Genomic DNA, 18,760 nt, shown 5'->3' on the forward strand with positions numbered 1-18,760 from the left:
TTTTCTGAGTCAATGGGTTTGTTCTAAAGCTTTATTTAAAAATCCATCCATTGAGTGAACTAATCCAGTTCAGCACATGCAGATTGTCACAAAAAAAGTAATTACATTCTGGCAGAGTAAGTCCTTAATGGTACCACTGGTCTCTACATGATCATATTCTGCTACAGTACAAGTGCATTAAGTGTTAAAGTTACTGAGTGTCAGCTTGCCAGTGTTAAATTGGGTGTTAAATCCTTGTCGATTTACAGCATTACATAAAGCTTGCCATGTTTATAAACATGTATCTACTTTAGTAATAAAGAGATTGTTTTAATTGTGAAGGTGTAATGTGTGCATACACAGACCAACCAAGACTCAAGTTCAATAAGAAAAAAAGAACCCTATTGGATTCGTTTTCTCAGGCGCTTTGGTACATTTCTCAGATCAGAATTGAAATTCTCAAAACTACCTGTTCAATCTTGACATCATCGTGTCACTTGTGCACATCAAAAATGCAGTTTCTCATTTCTTTGAACAAGTTGCAAATGCTTTGGTACATCCATTTGCATGGATTGATTATTCTTACATTATCAATTGCTTATGTCACGTTGATCAAAATGTATTATAATGGGTCTCTGTTGAATAGTCTCACCCCCCACAACATTTAGGCATTAGTTCACAGCATAAGTCTTTACATGAAAAATGGTTGAACATAAGTTGTCATAAAATCAAGCATATTTCTATACATTTCCATTAGACTTTTTGGTTAGGTGGCATTTAAATTAATAATTTGATACAATGCACTTATTGTGTACATACTTACATTTTAAAAAATACCTGAATGTAATTACATCTGTAATTAATTTCTGTAGTTACATTTATAATTACACTGTTGACACTTCCCTTACACCTAACCCTACCCTAAACTTACCCACCACACCTGTCCCTAACTTTACCCGTATACACATCAATATCAGCAAAAGTGTTTTGCGATACGATATGAACACAATAAGTACATCGTACTTATTGTATGATGTAAGGACATGTAGTTAAGGCCACCTAATATAAAGTGGGAACAACTTTTTTTCTGAAGATATTTTTTTGTAATGTGGATGAGAATTTGTGGCCCAACAGACAGGAATGTCAGGTGTAGGAAGACTGCATTGTAATTCCTACAGCACTGCATGTACAGTTTTCCCTAAGGAGATTGTCCTATGCTCAAATTTTTTTTTCTTTCTTTGTGCTATGCAGTGCTGTCTTTTCCGTTTCTGTATCGCAATGACATGGTCTGTCAACAAATTACAGTACAAACAGTAAAAGCGCACATGTGAATCTTGTCCAGTCTCTTGCAATCAAACTCCGACATACACTAAGGTGTAACCTACAATTTACAATAATTGTCATCAAAACTTTAGCCATAGTTTACATCAGAACATCCCTCCACACAGTACACTGTTATATTGACAACATGACTAAGCAATTTGACGGTCTTATCCCGTACACAATGACACAAGGACTTATCATTCTGATGGCACTGACATGTTCATTGACACAGATATTTACTTTTGAGAGATGAACTAAGGATTTTGAGCGAGACTGGCTTCTGCAAGTAATCCATGGTGTTTTGCTATTTGTACGAATTGTTTTGAGAAATGCACTTAAGTTACTGTTTTTCAAATGTCGAGGATGATTCGAGAAATGTACCAAAGCGACTGAGAAAAACTATAAATACAGTAAGCCATTTAAAGGGATAGTTCACCCAAAAATAAAAATGTTGTCATCATTTACTCACCCTAGCTCTATGAGTTTTTTTTTCTTCTGTTGAACAGAAGAAAACATTTTTTTTTTTTAAAGAATGTTGGTAACCATACAGTTGACGGCACCCATTGACTTCCATTGTTGTTGTTTTTCCTACAATGAAAGTCAATGGGGCCCATCCACTGTCTGGTTACCAACATTCTTTAAAATATCCTTGTGTGTTCAACAGAAGAAAGAAACTCATACAGGTTTGGAACAACTTAAGAGTGAGTAAGTAATGACAAAATATTAATTTGTGGGTGAACTATCCCTTTAATGACCCATTAATGTTATTTGGACAGAAGTCACACTTAATACATATACCTATGAATGTCATTGCATTACATAATAAAGTTTCAATGGAAGTTGCATCAAGAACTGATCGAATACATTTTTTACTTTTTAAAGTGGTCTCAACATTTTTAGTAGATGTATGTTGTAGGTACAGTTTTTCATATTTTTATTTTTCATATATCCGCGAATGATATATTTGTTTTTGATAAATTACGATTACGAATGACAAATTGTGCTTGTGTTATCCTTTATATGCCACGTTTTGATATTTTGTTACATAATGCAAAGGCATTCAGGCATTATTAAGTGCCTTAAGTGTAAATAATAGTTGTATCTTTAGTACTGTAAAGTTCAAAAGGCATGCTTTATGCAATTATTTTTACATTGAAAGTCATGTTTAACTATACAGAAAATATTAACATCAGACCATGTTGCTGTACTTTACAGCAATGAAATACTCAAGTTGTTGTAGTTGTTAAAGGGGTACTTCAGCACTGGGAAGATGAATGTGTATTTAAACTGGGTCGTTTATGTAGTAGAAATGTGAAATTATCAGTGTTGGGGAAAGTTACTTTGAAAAGTAATGCATTACAATATTGCGTTACTCCCTTAAAAAGTAACTAATTGAGTTACTTAGTTACTTTTTAAGAAAAGTAATGCGTTAAGTTACTTTTGCGTTACTTTTTCTCACCTGGGCTGGGCTTGTTTTTTTGTTTTGTTTTTTAATAGCAAAAAAAGTCCTTTTTTGTGCAAATGTAAAGACCTCTTCACACCAAAATTGAAATAATAGGCCTCAGGCTGAGGTAAAAATGTGCTGCCATTCTGGATAATGGAAGAATAGGATGCAGGAGAAAAAAGTTTTACCAATAAAAACAAAAAAATCTAGTAATATTTGCTCATGGTTTAACCGAATCATCGAAGGTCAGCAGCAAGACGTTAGTCAATAAAGGTAGATTAAATGCATAAAAATATTTGTTTTATTTAACATTTATATATTTGAAGTTTGCATAGTACTCTGATTTTGCATTTGACTGATTTTATTCATTTTGAGGAGTACAGAATCTTTATTGTGCAAGGGAGATAAAGAAATGCTCACATTTAGTCTAGAACTACAGTAACACACTTACACACAACATCTCTGCACTTACTTTCACTTTTCTCAACATGGGGACAGGAGAGGTGTCAGTCAAATAAATGTGAAAAAGTAACTGGCGTTCCTTTTTTGAAAAAGTAACTGGCGTTACTTTTTTGAAAAAGTAACTCCGATATTTTGTTGTAAATTTGAAAAGTAATGCGTTACTTTACTAGTTACTTGAAAAAGTAATATTATTACGTCACTCAAGTTCCCTTTCGTTCAGTCACTACGACGTAACGTTAGTGACTAACGAATGGGGGTTTCGCTTAGAAGCCTATCAACTTCGAGTTTTGAGAAAACGCCCAATGGCGTGCCAATGCCATGGGGCATGCGGAATTTGCATACGTAGCTCCGCCTCACTGCGTGAGTATATAAGGAAGTACGAGGCAATATCGCATTATGTTTCTGCTTTCGGAGCCAAGAGTACCTACCTCTTCACTCCTACAGCCTTCTGAGACTCTGTCAGCTTCTTCGAGACGAGCAGCTTTCCAGTCGGTGTTGGTGTGACGGCGCGTTCCAGTGATCGCATACTTCCTGCCTGCTGATCTGTGCAGTGGTCCGCCTGACAGCTGGTGTGTGTTTCCCTGGGCGCTTCGGCATCGACTGCAAGGTTTTCCTCTCACAAAAAGAGCTTGCGCGTGGCACGTCTTTTTCAAGACGGCTCGCCCGTGCACTTCCGGGTGCGATCGATTTTCCGCTGCTGTCTGAGGACGCATTCACTGCTCGAGCGTGTTTGGGCTTCAGCGCGCACGGGCAGTGTTTGCGGATGTGTCACGTTTCCATTACGGGGGCGTGACCATCGCGATGTCACGGTCGAGACTCAATGATCTCCGTGAGGAGAGAGAGTCCCCTCTGCCACACCCCAATCTACCGTCCCCGAGTGAGATGGTACTTTGGCTGGTGGCCAGGGTGACCTGAGGGCGGTGCTGTGGTATTAAGAACCCCGACGTTCATTCCTCGGGCCACACCCCCCTCTTATACATCGCTTCCGCGAGTGTTTGGATTGAATCTACGGCCCGTCTCTGACGCCCCGTTCGTTCAGTTCACGCTCCGGATAGCAGTGAGATGTCGATCGCCGCATCCCAAGGTGGGCTGGAGTCCTTTGGGGATGACGATTAGGTTGTGCTCCGCCTCCGGGTGTGTCAGCACTGCCTGATCTGACCTAAAGTTGACAGCCATGTTATCTCGGGCAGCCGCGAGTCTCGCGCTGGTGTGGAACTCCGCCCAGTCGCGGGTGCTCGTGGTTGCGCGATTGGTTTTTGGGGGCGGCACCCGACAGCTGTTGGGCCCCGCCCCCAATGCCTTTCGCTCCCGGGGTGCATGAGGAGATCACGCGGTCCCGGAAGTCCCCGTGCTTCTCGCGACCGTTTGGTGGCCTCCTCCGCCTTCTCTGCCCTTGATGGGGCCGCGGCCTAGGGTACACTGGGGCCCCCTCCCCCCCCACTGTTGAACTCTCTGTTGCGCACTACGGTGTCCACAGAGGGCTTTGACGTGGCGTGGTGTGGCTGTCCTAAGCACCCCCCCCAAAGCCTGTGGGCTCGTCTACTTCGGTGGCGTGGTCCCGCAGTGCTACGGGCAGGCCGCCGCCCCTTTGCACATGCACAAGGGTGGAGCCGACCCAGGGCTCTTCATTGAGCTGCGTGCCGCAACTGACCCCGCCCCCGGGCGGTGAAGGTGGCCACACGCTCCCTGGGTCGGGCGATGTCCACAGCTGTGGTCCGGGAGAACACCAGGCCTTACCTGGTGATGTGGAGGACGTTGAGCGGGCCCGCCTCCTCAACTCACCCATATCCCAGGCTGGCCTCTTCGGCGGCGCGGCTGAGAACTGCGCCCAACAGTTCTCGGCCGCCCCAGAGCAGACTGAGGCTGCAACACGTACTGCCCCGGCGGCCAGCTGCTGCACCAGCCGCCGGCCCAGTCGCCTCAGTCCGCTCGCCGCCGAGGGCGCCCTCCCTCTTCCCGCCCGGCCCCAGCAGCAGCCTTCACCTGGGCCGCGCCGTGGAGGTGGTTGAGGATGTCGCCCAGTCCGCTCCCCAGACTGGTTAAACGCCAGGATGGAGGTGGACAACTCAGAGATGGGTTCCAGTTCTTCCCAGGGGATGGTAGCAGGGCCTCTCCTTCCCCCGGTGGAGGGCCGGGGGAAAATCCTTCCGCTGCTGGCCCCCGGGCTAGCAGCGCTTGGGAAGAACTCATGTTCCTGTCTCTGAGCACCCAGAGACCGGTGATGACAGTGCGCGCCACCCTCGGGTCTCGCCACTCGCATCCCTCTCTGTCGCCAGCCCCCTGGCAGAGCAGACCCCAGTGGAACGCGAGTCCTTCCCTGGTCTCCTCTGTCAGGGCGCAGCCGTTAACCGTGCTCCGACCCGGGGACGCCCAACAGCCTCCCCTGTCCGCGCCGGTAACGCTGCCTCGCTGCCCCACCCAGGGTACGTCTGTCGTCCGGATGACCCCGTTGGTGCAGTCTCTGGAAGCCTGGCTTCAGCTTCCGGGGCTGTCCCGCTGGGCTGCCCGGACCATCAGGCTCGGCTACGCGATTCAGTTCGCGCAGGCTCCTCCCCGTTACAGGGGAGTCCGCTATACCATGACCGGGGCCCATGCCCCCGTCATGCGTGCGGAGATTGCCACTCTACTGGCGAAGGGTGCGATCGAGCCTGTCCCTCCAGCCGAAATGAGGTCGGGGTTCTACAGCCCCTACTTGATTGTACCCAAGAAAACCGGTGGGTTACGGCCAATCCTGGACCTTCGCATCTTGAGCCGATCCCTTCACCGGCTTCCGTTCGAGATGTTGACTGCGAAACGCCTTTTCGAATGCGTTCGTCCGTACGATTGGTTTGCAGCGATTGACCTGAAGGACGCCTACTTCCATGTCTCCATCCTTCCTCGACACAGACCGTTCCTACGGTTTGCTTTCGAGAGGGCGGGCATACCAGTACGCAGTTCTCCCATTCGGGTTATCTCTGTCCCCTCGCGTCTTCCCGAAGATCGCCGAGGCAGCCCTTGCGCCCCTTTGGCAGCACGGGGTCCGCATCCTGAACTACCTCGACGACTGGCTCATACTAGGCCACTCTCGAGAGCAGGTTTGCGGACACAGAGATCTGGTTCTCCACCACTTAACCCGTCTGGGCCTTCGGGTCAACTGGGAGAAGAGCAAACTCTGCCCAGTGCAGAGGATCTCTTTTCTCGGTATGGAGATCGACTCGGTCGCCATGTACGCGCAGCTTTCGAGCGAGCGCGCGCAGTCTCTGCTGACTTGCCTCCGACAAATCGAGAGCAAGAATGCGGTTCCACTGAAACTTTTTCAGAGGCTCCTGGGGCATATGGCATCTGCAGCCGCGGTAACGCCGCTCGGATTGCTTCATATGAGACCGCTTCAGCACTGGCTTCGCGATCGAGTCCCGAGATGGGCATGGCAGTCTGGCACGCTCCGGGTCCAAGTGACTCGGGCCTGCTTACAGACACTCACCCCGTGGTCGAACCTCAGCTTTCTACGGGCCGGTGTGCCCTTAGAACGAGTTTCCAGGCATGTTGTCGTATCGACGGATGCCTCTGCCACGGGTTGGGGTGCCATGTGCAATGGACAAGCAGCCGCGGGCTCCTGGACAGGACCCCAGCGCCTCCTGCATGTCAATTGCCTCGAGTTGCTGGCAGTACGGTTCGCCCTGCACCGCTTCCGAGCGTTGCTGAAGGGTCAACATGTGCTTGTCCGGACAGACAACACGGCCGTAGTAGCGTACATCAACCACCAGGGCGGTCTACGCTCCCGCCGCATGTCTCAACTCGCCCGCCATCTCGTCTTATGGAGTCAGAAGCGCCTGAGGTCCCTTCGTGCTGTCCATATTCCGGGAGTCCTGAACCACGCAGCCGACGAGCTCTCGCGGTTTCAGCCTCTCCCGGGAGAATGGAGACTCCATCCCCGGACGGTTCAGCTGATTTGGGAACAGTTCGGCGACGCACAGGTAGACCTGTTTGCCTCCCACGACTCTTCCCACTGCAGCCTGTATTATTCCCTGACCGAGGGCACGCTCGGCACGGATGCACTGGCGCACAGCTGGCCGCGGGGCCTACGCAAATATGCGTTTCCCCCAGTGAGCCTACTCGCACAGCTTCTGTGCAAGATCAGGGAGGACAAGGAGCAGGTCCTTTTGGTCGCCCCGTACTGGCACGGCCGGACCTGGTTCCCCGAACTCATTCTCCTTGCGACAGCCCCTCCCTGGCCTATTCCTCTGAGACCGGACCTCCTTACTCAGAGACGGGGCACCCATTGGCACCCGCGTCCCGACCTTTGGAACCTCCACGTGTGGCTCCTAGACGGGACCCGGCAGGTTTGAGTGGCCTACCACCTACGGTGGTCGCCACCATCACTTCCGCTAGGGCAGAGTCCACTCGGCATGCCTATGCGTTGAAGTGGAACCTCTTCGTCACCTGGTGCTCTTCCCGCCAAGAAGACCCCTGGAAATGTCCGATCGGGTCCGTGCTTGAGTTTCTCCAAGAGGGGCTGGAGCGAAGGCTGTCTCCCTCCACCCTCAAGGTATATGTGGCCGCAATATCTGCCCACCACGATCTCTTGGAGAACAAAAAGGTAAGTCAGCACGACCTGGTCATCAGGTTCCTGAGGGGAGCTAGGAGACTGAATCCTCCTCGCTCTCCTCTCGTACCCTCTTGGGACCTCGCAGTAGTGCTAACTGCTCTGCTGAGACCTCCCTTTGAGCCTTTGCGGTCGGTTGATATTAAGTTTCTGTCTATGAAGACGGCTCTGCTGACCGCATTGGCCTCAGTCAAGAGGGTCGGGGACCTGCAGGCATTTTCGGTTGACGAAGCGTGCCTGGAGTTCGGGCCGGCTAACTCTCACGTGATCCTGAGACCCCGGCCTGGATATGTGCCCAAGGTTCCCACCACTCCGTTCAAGGACCAGGTGGTGAACCTGCAAGCGCTGCCTTTGGAGGAGGCAGACCCAGCCTTGGCATTGCTCTGTCCAGTACGCGCTCTCCGCGCCTACGTAGACATGACGCAGTGTTTCAGGACCTCAGACCAGCTCTTTGTCTGTTATGGTGGAGAGCGGAAGGGAAGTGCTCTCTCAAAGCAAAGGCTGTCTCACTGGATAGTGGACACCATTGCTTTGGCTTACCAGCAGCAAGGCCAACCATGTCCCCTTGGTGTGAGGGCACACTCCACCCGGAGTGTGGCTTCCTCTTGGGCTCTAGCGCATGGCGCCTCGCTAGCAGACATCTGCAGAGCTGCAGGCTGGGCGACACCCAACACATTCGCCAGATTCTACAATCTCCGAGTGGAGCCAGTGTCCGACTATGTACTCGCCCCCCCGAGGGGCCGGTGATGGGCCAGGCTCAGGTGTCTTCGCTTGCTCGCCACTCCACTCCACGGACTGGATACGTGCGATATTTTCCTCAGGTGAGCTCCCCGAGAGCCCTGAGCTCCTCCAGCACTGTCGACGCCGACATCAGTTCAGTCTGCCCTTTCGAGCCCAGACCCTCATGTCCGGCCAGGTGCCCCATGTGCATGGTTCCCTCCGGCGACCCCCACATGTGTATTTCACCGTAAGTCTCCGCAGTGAGCGGGTTTCTTCCCTTGGCGTGTCCCCGCCACCCCTAGGGTTAAAAATCCACCTTCGGCTGGTACCCTAGAGATCTTCCATATGCAACCCTCTCGGGTCATATGTGTCTCTTAAGTCCTCCCCACGGGTAGGCATCTTTGGCATTCCCTCACTGGGATATGCTTCCCAGTGTACCTTGGTATTCCTGTGTTAAGTGGGAGTCCTTCGTCCGTACTAGTCTTACGACAGGGTACTCACACTTACGCAGGGCACTGGAAGACAGCTGAGTGGCGGGATTATATTGGGACCCCCATTCGTTAGTCACTAACGTTATGTTGTAGTGACTGAACGAAAGGGAACGTCTCGGTTACGGATGTAACCCTCGTTCCCTGAGGAGGGAACGGAGACGTAACGTCCCCTTGCCACATCGAGCTGTGTTGCCTGGAACGCAGGAGTTCAGTCTTGGCTCCTCAAGCAGGTAACATAATGCGATATTGCCTCGTACTTCCTTATATACTCACGCAGTGAGGCGGAGCTACGTATGCAAATTCCGCATGCCCCATGGCATTGGCACGCCATTGGGCGTTTTCTCAAAACTCGAAGTTGATAGGCTTCTAAGCGAAACCCCCATTCGTTAGTCACTAACGTTACGTCTCCGTTCCCTCCTCAGGGAACGAGGGTTACATCCGTAACCGAGACGTTACTTGTAATGCGTTACCCCCAACACTGGAAATTATTTTTGAATTTGGTGCCTTCTAGACTGAGAAAAGACAGAAAATGTATTTTTGTCTCATGTGGATGAAAGACAACAACTCCCAGAATGCACTTGCTTCGCTGCCCTACGAGGCCACTCCCTACACCGCCCCACCGTCATTTTGATCTTCATAGTAATACATACAATCATTTTGTTCAGTTAGAGAATAAACACTACAATTAAAAACTGAACGTGTCTTTTCAATAAAGTGAGTGGCCCGAAAGTCACGGCACAGACGCAGCAGGAGTCAGATTTCATTCATCACAAGAAGAGCTGAGCTGAGCTCTCAGCGTTCTCAGTCATTCTCAGCGCGTGTCCTGTCTGGCGCGTTTTCAGACCGCATATGGAAGCTAAACTTTCATTGGAATTCATTGAAAAGTTGAAACACTCACTTTGCTCCGCATCCGAGGTCGAGTCGAGCGCATTTACATTCTGTGAGTGAGATCTCTCCCCTGTGAGCGGGTTGAAATCATGCGGAACAGCTCTCTCTACTGGCTGTAGTTTTTAGCCCCTGGCCAAAATGACGATATTTGCCTCATCTGAGGATTTTTTCCAGAAATGAAATGCATAATTCTCTCGTCTCGGGGGATATGAGGGGGGAAAGTAGCATAATTTGAATATACTACCGGGTTTCTACTGATACAAAGCTTAATGCTAAATCGCTGAAGTAACCCTTTAATATGTTAGTTTCTGACACAGGAACCTACATTTATTCAGCAAAAAAAAAATTTGTGCAAATTACCTCAACAAATTATGTGGAAAAGTTTTCCTTAATTTATTCACATTAATTGAACAAGATTTTTTTTCTTTCACAAAAAATAAAAGATGGAGACTGACAGTGTGATGCTGTTGTCTGTTTTAGATGTGGTCTGTAATCTGGAGGGATCTCTGCATAGAGATCTAATGGTGGGCTACAACAAGAACATAGGTCCTATGGAGCACCACGGTGACATCATCGATGTGAGGATCAAGATGACCCTCACCAACCTCATTTCTCTGGTAAAGCTCTGTATGTGTTTACACAAGGTAAATATATGTGTAATATGTGACTCTATGGGTTATCATCTTTTTTCATGATCAGAATGAGAAAGAGGAGACCCTCACCACTTGCGTTTGGATTGAGATGGTAAGACAAAGCGCATCTGTGTATATGTCCAGTATACAGTAGTTAACAGTGGTGTCAGAGCAAAATATCTTTCTTTCTCTCCCTGTCTAGAAATGGTGTGATTATCGACTCCGCTGGGCCAACAGGACAGGGTTTGAGGTCTATGAGAACATCACCCGTATGCGTCTTCCCTCTAAAGCCATCTGGCTGCCTGATGTTGGCCTGGAGAACAAGTGAGTTATTGAATTATTGAAGATTGCTTTTATTGTGTCCAACAGGCAGAAGTAAGTACATATTTTGTTGATCCTGGAACAACATTTATGTCTGAAAATGTAGTCCTATCCCTATCCCTACCCCTAAACCTGACCCACTAAAATCAGAAGAAAATTATGGTGAATAACACTGATGTAAAAGTACCTAACCCTGGATCTAACCCTTACACCTAATGTAAGCCTAAACTTGACATAAACTGTAAACTTGTCCCTCAAATTGGATTGGATGATTGAAATGTTGTTCCAGGATCAATAAAGACATTGATCCAGGAACATGCTGTACTTGGTGAAATCACGTTTACCCTAATAAAAGTAAAAATCCTCTTCATGATCATATTCTTACTGTATCTTTAGTTCACAAACCTGTGTATTTTAGTCTATCAAATATGACACATACATTTGTGTGTGTGTGTGTGTGTGTGTGTGTGTGTGTGTGTACTATGTGTAAAGTGTGGATGGGCATTTTGAGGTGGCTCTCTACGTTAACGCTCTGATAAATCCTGATGGTGGCGTGGTCTGGTTGCCCCCTGCCATCTACCGAAGCTCCTGTGCCATCAAAGTCAACTACTTCCCCTTCGACTGGCAGAACTGCAGCATGGTGTTCAGGTACGGCTGATCCGTCTCTCCGACAGTGATGAAAATTGGATGAGTAGCTTTATGCTGGGTTTCACTCTGATTGCTTTGGCAGGTCTCAGACGTACAATTCCAATGAAATTAAACTGATGCTGTCAGACGAGGACAACGTCACTATGGAATGGATTGAGATCGATCCAGAAGCTTTCACTGGTACTAAACCTCCTGTAGGGCATTCTTTTTTTTGTCTCTTTCTGAAAAATCCAGTTGGTGGGTGTTATTTGACTTGTTAAACCGAGTTTAACTGCTGTGAGTTAAAGTCAGTCATTTCAAAGAAAGTCTGTTCACTCTCCGGCCATATTTGCAATGCCTCCGGGCAGCTATTATCTATTTGAATCCTGAAATAATAAAAAAAACTGATTGCTGAATTCACAGTTAAATTACATATTTCAAAGCAGCAGCAAAAATCTTCCATGAACTGTCCCATATGGTTGTTTCTTATGCTCAAATAGCGTTAAAAAAGCTTATTTTTCAGGCTAGACCAGCCAATGTGCATGTGCAGTCCTAAGAGTCTCAGGTTTCTATGGGATCCGGAGCTTCTAACGGCAGCTGCAGTGATGCAATGACTTTATCTATCAACGATTGGCTCTTTTATTTAGAAGGCATAATGTATTCTGCCATATTGCGTCTTGCATTTTCTCCCATTCATAGGGTAATAGGAGTGAACCGTCTTTGTATATATTTGTATATACACTTTACAATAAGGTTTCATTAGTTAACATTTGTTAACATGAACTGAATGCTTCTACAGCATTAATCTTTGTTAATGTTAATTTCAACATTTACTAATACATTATTAAAATCAAAAGTTGTATTTGGTAACATTAGTTAATGCACTGTGAACTAACATGAACTAACTATGAACAGCTGTATTTGTTATTAACTAACTAACAAATACAGTAAAAAATGTATTACTAATTGTTAGTTCATGTTAGTTAATACATTAACTAATGTTAACAAATGAAACCTTATATACTTTGGTAAAAATGCACAAACATACAATTTTCAACTTTTATATTTTCCAAAACACGTTTTACTCTAAAACTACTTTACTCTAATGTTCCAAATTTGAGGTTGATATCTCAAAAAATTTGCTTTCAGTAAGAATTTGTTTGTGTGCAGTACCAAATGTTTCCAATAGATGAAATTCATCTCCCATTTATTTCCAATGCGGTCATTTTTGACTAAGAATAATACAAGTGTGACTATTTTTTTCAGGACCATTAACCTTTTTGATTCATGTCCATGTTTTTTTTGTGTTCACACAGCAAGTGCCAAAACATTTTCAAATTTCGTAACATTTCGATGAAGTAAATTTTTTTTAAATGTTTCTGTCAAAAATGACTGACCAGCACCAGAGGGTTGTTAAGATATCTAACCCTAAGTTCAATTCACATGTATTTGTATAGCGTTTTCACAAAGACATTGTTTAAAAGCAACTTTTCAGACAATGCATGTTTCTAAGAGTAATCTGCTATCAAAGTTCTAAGAGAATACAAATCATGCAGTTAGCTAACATCATTGTATTCACTTAGACAGAAACAATGAACTCATCAAAGCAATTATTACATGTCGTGATCATAAATATCACAATACATTATTTGGAAAATTTGGTTTGAATGTTGATTCAGAGTTGCTTATATGAGGATTAGTTATAGTAGTGCTTGCCTCAGCAAACTACACTAATACTGATCATTTCGCTCATTAACATGTATTTTGTCCTGTGTCCTGATTGGCCAGAGAATGGGGAATGGATTATTAAGCACCGCCCTGCTAAGAACATTGTGAATAAGCGATACAGCCCAGATGAGTTGGAGCACCAGGAGATCATCTTCTTCCTCATCATCCAGAGGAAACCGCTGTTTTACATCATCAATATCATCGTGCCCTGTGTCCTCTTCTCGTCCCTTGGGCTACTTGTCTACTTCCTCCCGGCCAAAGGTCCGACTCCATAGCGAATGCTAGCAGATGTTACAGTGGTCGATATCAAACAGTTCTTAGGAATAAAGAGGATTCTCTGGGGGGAAAACAAACTAATCATGGGTCTGGTAATGTCAAACGGGGCCATTGACCAGGAGGGACAACAGGAGAAACTTTTCCATTTGATGATAAGCATTAATTAATTTACATTATGATAATCAAACTGAAGTGAGATCTATTTAATCTAACAAATCAGGAGACATTGTCATTCAGTTATGAAATAGATCCCTCTTTCTGTATGACTGTTGATAGTGGCAGTTGACTGACTGGGTTATGATCAGTGTGTTTATTGATGATTGAATTGTTTGATTTTATTAGCTGGAGGACAGAAATGCACTATGACCATTGCAATCCTACTCGGTCAGACGGTCTTCCTGTTCCTAATCGCCAAGAAAGTGCCAGAAACCTCCAAGGCTGTTCCTCTCATTGGAAAGTGAGTCTGGGCTTTTTATTCACTCATCACACCTTTCAGCAGTTTCAGATAAACTTTTATTCAAGAAGATAAAACACTATCGTTCGAAAGTTTGAGGTCAGTACGATTTAAAAAAAAAGAGAAATTAATACATTAATACATGAAAATAATACATCCAGGGCATATTAAATTGATCAAAAGTGACATTTACCTTACCTTACCAAAGATTTCTCTTTGAAATAAATGCTGTTCTTTTAAAATTTCCATTCTTCAAAGAATCCTGAAAAAATAGTATATTAAGCAGCACAACTGTTTTCAACATCGAAAATAATAAGAAATGTTTTTTGAACGTCAAATCAACATTTTAGATTGATTTCTGAAGTATCATGTGACACTGGAGTGATTATCTTTGCTACTAAAAGGCATACATTACATTTTAAAATAAATATTAAGAGTCAGTTATTATGGTCGCTTGAGAAACTTATTTCCATAATGATCAACACAATCTACCATTAGCAAAGACATGCTTTTTTGGGCGTTAAATAATGGCGCAAATACCAGTAAATTGCATAGCTCAAACCTTAGTAAATCACCTGACATGATTCATTAAAATACTGTCCTCCCATGAATGTTGTGTCTGAAAGAGAAACTCCTTCAAATGCATATGCAATAAGGTCAGCCGCAAAAATAACTGTCCATGCCTTTTTGGCGCAAATTTTTCACTGCGTGTCTTTAGTAAATCCTGACAGTAGTTTTTAGTGCCAAAAGAGGGTTTGCACTGGTGCAAGCTGTTAGTAAATCTGACCCTTGGTGAGCATAAGAGACTTTTTTTTATTTTTATATGAAAAATCTTACCGACCCCAACATTTTGAATGGTAGTGTACACTGGACATAAAACACAGAGACTGTAGTGTCTGTTGATAGTTTACACATATTTTAAACCAATCAGCCAATCGGAAAGTGCTTGCCATTTTTTATGAGCAATAAACACATAATGGTTAGTGAACAGATTGTGTGAGATCTGTGGATGTGCTATGTAGACTATCTGTGTCTTTGTGGTCTAATGTTAGCATAATAGCTAATTCAGGTAGTGAAATGGTGCATTTTTCTATCCTGATTTTAGCCCTCTGGCTTGAATGCTCTGTTTGAAGGGGCGTGTCTGCTGTGAGACTTCAGCGTAAACGCCCACTGTTGTGATTGGCTGACATCTTTGCATTTGAAATGCGTATTACATGTGGAACCCCTCTCGAATACTTTTACTACGTTTTTGTTACTACAGCTGTCGAGATATACGCATCGCGGAAGTGTTGATTATAGCATTTTTATCTTTTCCCATCACATGAAAGGCTGCAGTGATGAGCATTGAGTAGACAGACAGTCTTGTTGATCGCGTGAATGCAGTGATCTCGTCATTGCAACACCATTTTTCTCACAAAATGCTTTCACCACAACTAATAGCAAACACAATATCGATATGAATACAGAGTAAGAGATTCGTTGTGGAGCATAACAGCGTCATTCATTATAACGTCATTCATTATAACGGCAGTTTGGGCAAGTGTGCAGATACATTCGCGACGTGTGATTGACAGCTTCAGCCATTATAAAGAGAGTGTTTATAAGAGAGATCACAGATCAGGCATTAATGAATTTTTGAAGAACTGTTACTTACTGTCTGTGGCAGTGCTGTCGAATCCATATCGTATAAGTCTGTTTGTAAAGCCTGTGCTGACATTGCGACTGAATTAAATGTAAAAAAATAAACTGAATCCATTTTCTCCAAATTCTCTGGGCGGGCAAAGCAGAGGAAGGGGAGGTAACCTTTCCCCGTATGACGACATATAGGGAAGATTCCAGATCGGCCCATCTGAGCTTTCATTTTCTCAAAGGCAGAGAAAGACAGCCAGAACTCGGATTACACCTTTCGTCATTTCTAGCCACTGGGGGACAATAGACAGGCTAGGGGAACTCATATTAATGTTAAAAAACCTCATAAAGTGAAATTTTCATGCCATGGGACCTTTAAGAGATTTGTGGTTTCTGGCAGGTATCTGATGTTTGTGATGTCCATGACCACAATAACTGTGATGAACTGTGTGGTGGTGTTGAACTTCTCTCTGCGAACTCCAAACACCCACCCCATGAGCAACACCATCAGAAAGGTACAACATCTCAACAGAACTGTCTAACCACTTTGTTCTTTTTGTCCAATCCATAAGAAAAGAACGAGTTAATATTATACATGATTCTAGCAATGTGAAGGTCTTGGATTTGATTCTCAGGAAATGTGCTGTGTATATTGAATGCATGCAATGGTGGTAACTTTGTGCTAAAAGCATTTGCCAAATGCATATATGTAGTGCTAAGGTCTATAATCTTGGTCCCCTCCATTTTGGGGCGACTCAGGTCTTTCTGAACATCCTTCCTCGTCTGCTGAGGATGACGATGCGCCGCTGGACGCCTGAGAAGGAGGAGGGAGATTTTAAAATTTTTGCCCTTGGAAACGGCACCCCGCTTCGCCGCAGGAGACGCAGCTCTTTGGGATTAATAGCGAAGGCTGATGAAGACATGTTCAGAACGGCTCGCTCTGAGCTGATGTTCAGTCAACTGAAGGAGAGGAAGGGGCTGCTCAAGAACACTTTGGAGAAAATACGTGAGTCAACAGTTATGCACAATCTATACATCATTTTTTTATTCTGTAATGATGCATTATAATGATTTAAAGCGACAGTAAAGACATTTATAAGGTTACAAAAGATTTCTATTTCAAATAAATGCTGTTCTTTTGACATTTCATCATAGAATCTTGAATATATCATGGTTTCCACAAAAATATTAAGCAGCACAACTGATCATTTCAACATTGATAATAATAAGAAATGTTATTTGAGCAGCAAATCAGCATAGACACTAAAGACTGTAAAAATTCAGCTTTTTCTATCACTGGAATAAATTCCATTTTTAAATATATTAAAATAGAAAGCCGTTATTTTAAATTACTAATATTTAACTATTTTCTTTTTGATCAAATAAATGCGGCCTTAATGAGCATAAAATACTTTTTTTCAAAAACAGTTCAATTTAATATTAATATATTTTAAATAATTACTGCATTCAACAGGGTTATTATTATCATTAACAAACTAAAACTATTAAAACATGTCTGTTAACTGAAACAAAGCTGAAATAAAATAAAATGATTACATGTATTAATTATTATATTTATATTATAATTATAATTATTAAAATTAAAGTTGAAAAACTTAAACTAAACAAAACTTAGAAATGTTGCCTTGGCAAATGCACTTTCTGTAAAGCTGCTTTGAAACAATGTGTATTGTGAAAAGCGCTATACAAATACACTTGAATAAATCAAATAAATACTGGAAATAAATAAAAAATAAAACAAAATAAAAATGAATACAAAATAATTAAATCTAAATAGCATTTTTAAACAAGCAGCTAATGAATATACTAAACATTAAATAAAAATTTACATGAAAACTAAAAATAATTAAAAAAAAATAATAATAAAGTATAATAAAACTAAAATACAAACTAAAACAACTCTTAATAGTATATAAATAATATACATACTAAATAATGATTTAAAAGATTTAAAATATATATATATTATAAAAAAGGAAAAAACACACACACACACACACACACACACACACACGCACGCACGCACGCACGCACACACACACACACACACACACACAGCTAAATACACATACAACTAAATCATATTTTCTGCTATGTTTTTTGACCCCAAAAGGTAGCTGGTATAAATTTTCTGTTTTGTGGTTTGTCCTCAGAAAAAGGTCTAGAAGGAAATGCAGCACAGGATCTGGAATCCAGTCTGGCTTCGGCTTCACCAGAATTGCAGCAGTGTGTGTCTTCCTGTAAACACATTGCGGAAAGTGTCAAGCATCAAAATGACTTTCAAAGTGTGAGTCACTGTTCCAGAATTCTCCAAACATGAGGATGAAAGCCTTTCATTTACAAAATAAACACATTCGCAGTAAATGTTTGTGTTAGGGTTTAACTTTCCAATCCCAAAAAAAAAAAGTTTTTTTTTTTTTCGCTCTGCAGGAAAATGAAGAATGGTTTCTAGTTGCCAGGGTTATTGACAGGATGTGCTTCATCGTCATGGCGCTGCTGTTTATACTGGGCACCATCGGAATCTTCCTGATGGGACATTTTAACCAGGCACCATCTCAGCCCTTCCCAGGAGACCCCAAAAAATACCTGCCCGAAATCTCACCTTGAGACATCACAGGCTGAACACAAGTTCGAATCGAAATGATAGACTCAGAAAAACTGCAGCAGAAGACTGGAGGACTTTGTTGAAGATAAAAAGCCAACAGTTCTGCTGTACGGTGGCAAAGGAACTCTCAGTACTCTTATTTAGTTGTGCGGTAGACCTACTGAAAGTGATTCAAGGTCTCCAGAGAAGAGAGCTGATTGGATCTGAAGCCATCTGAGACATAAAATGGCTTTGATCAGTTGTTCATAATTATGAATGTCATATTATTTGCTTGTCGTTGTTTGTCAATTAGCTTTAATGCTGTCTAGTGATTCAACAGTTGATGCTTTTCTGAAAATAAAAAACAAACTTTCTCTTTAGAGAATCATGTGAATTCGTGCAGTTAATAGGTAATATCACTCCACTACCCCCCACTAACTTGAGGAGGATCTTAATTACATGGCAGACTGGTACTTTTCTGTCTGACAAAGACTAGATCCGGGAAGGAGAGAGCAGGGCAGAGAGGGGGGTGTTTGGTGAAAGAGTTGCATCACAACTGCTAACACACAGTATTTGAAGCTTATCTGGAAGCTGTTCCT

General features: G+C 43.7%; 1 protein-coding gene across 1 annotated transcript in view; it reads left to right on the top strand.

Moving 5' to 3' along the window:
* chrng (cholinergic receptor, nicotinic, gamma) overlaps positions 1-18,544 on the top strand; it is an 18,689-nt gene extending 145 nt beyond the window's left edge. The window contains exons 2-12 of the mRNA XM_079818961.1: positions 10,370-10,506; positions 10,589-10,633; positions 10,724-10,845; positions 11,335-11,490; positions 11,573-11,670; positions 13,258-13,458; positions 13,816-13,930; positions 15,957-16,071; positions 16,316-16,562; positions 17,731-17,864; positions 18,008-18,544. Coding sequence (XP_079675087.1) covers positions 10,370-10,506; positions 10,589-10,633; positions 10,724-10,845; positions 11,335-11,490; positions 11,573-11,670; positions 13,258-13,458; positions 13,816-13,930; positions 15,957-16,071; positions 16,316-16,562; positions 17,731-17,864; positions 18,008-18,184 — 1,547 coding nt within the window. The 3' untranslated portion in view covers positions 18,185-18,544. The remainder of the gene's footprint in view (positions 1-10,369; positions 10,507-10,588; positions 10,634-10,723; positions 10,846-11,334; positions 11,491-11,572; positions 11,671-13,257; positions 13,459-13,815; positions 13,931-15,956; positions 16,072-16,315; positions 16,563-17,730; positions 17,865-18,007) is intronic.
* Positions 18,545-18,760: the final 216 nt, after the last annotated feature.

The sequence above is a fragment of the Gobio gobio genome (assembly GCF_949357685.1).
Source record: "Gobio gobio genome assembly, chromosome: 6".
Lineage (NCBI taxonomy): Eukaryota > Metazoa > Chordata > Actinopteri > Cypriniformes > Gobionidae > Gobio > Gobio gobio.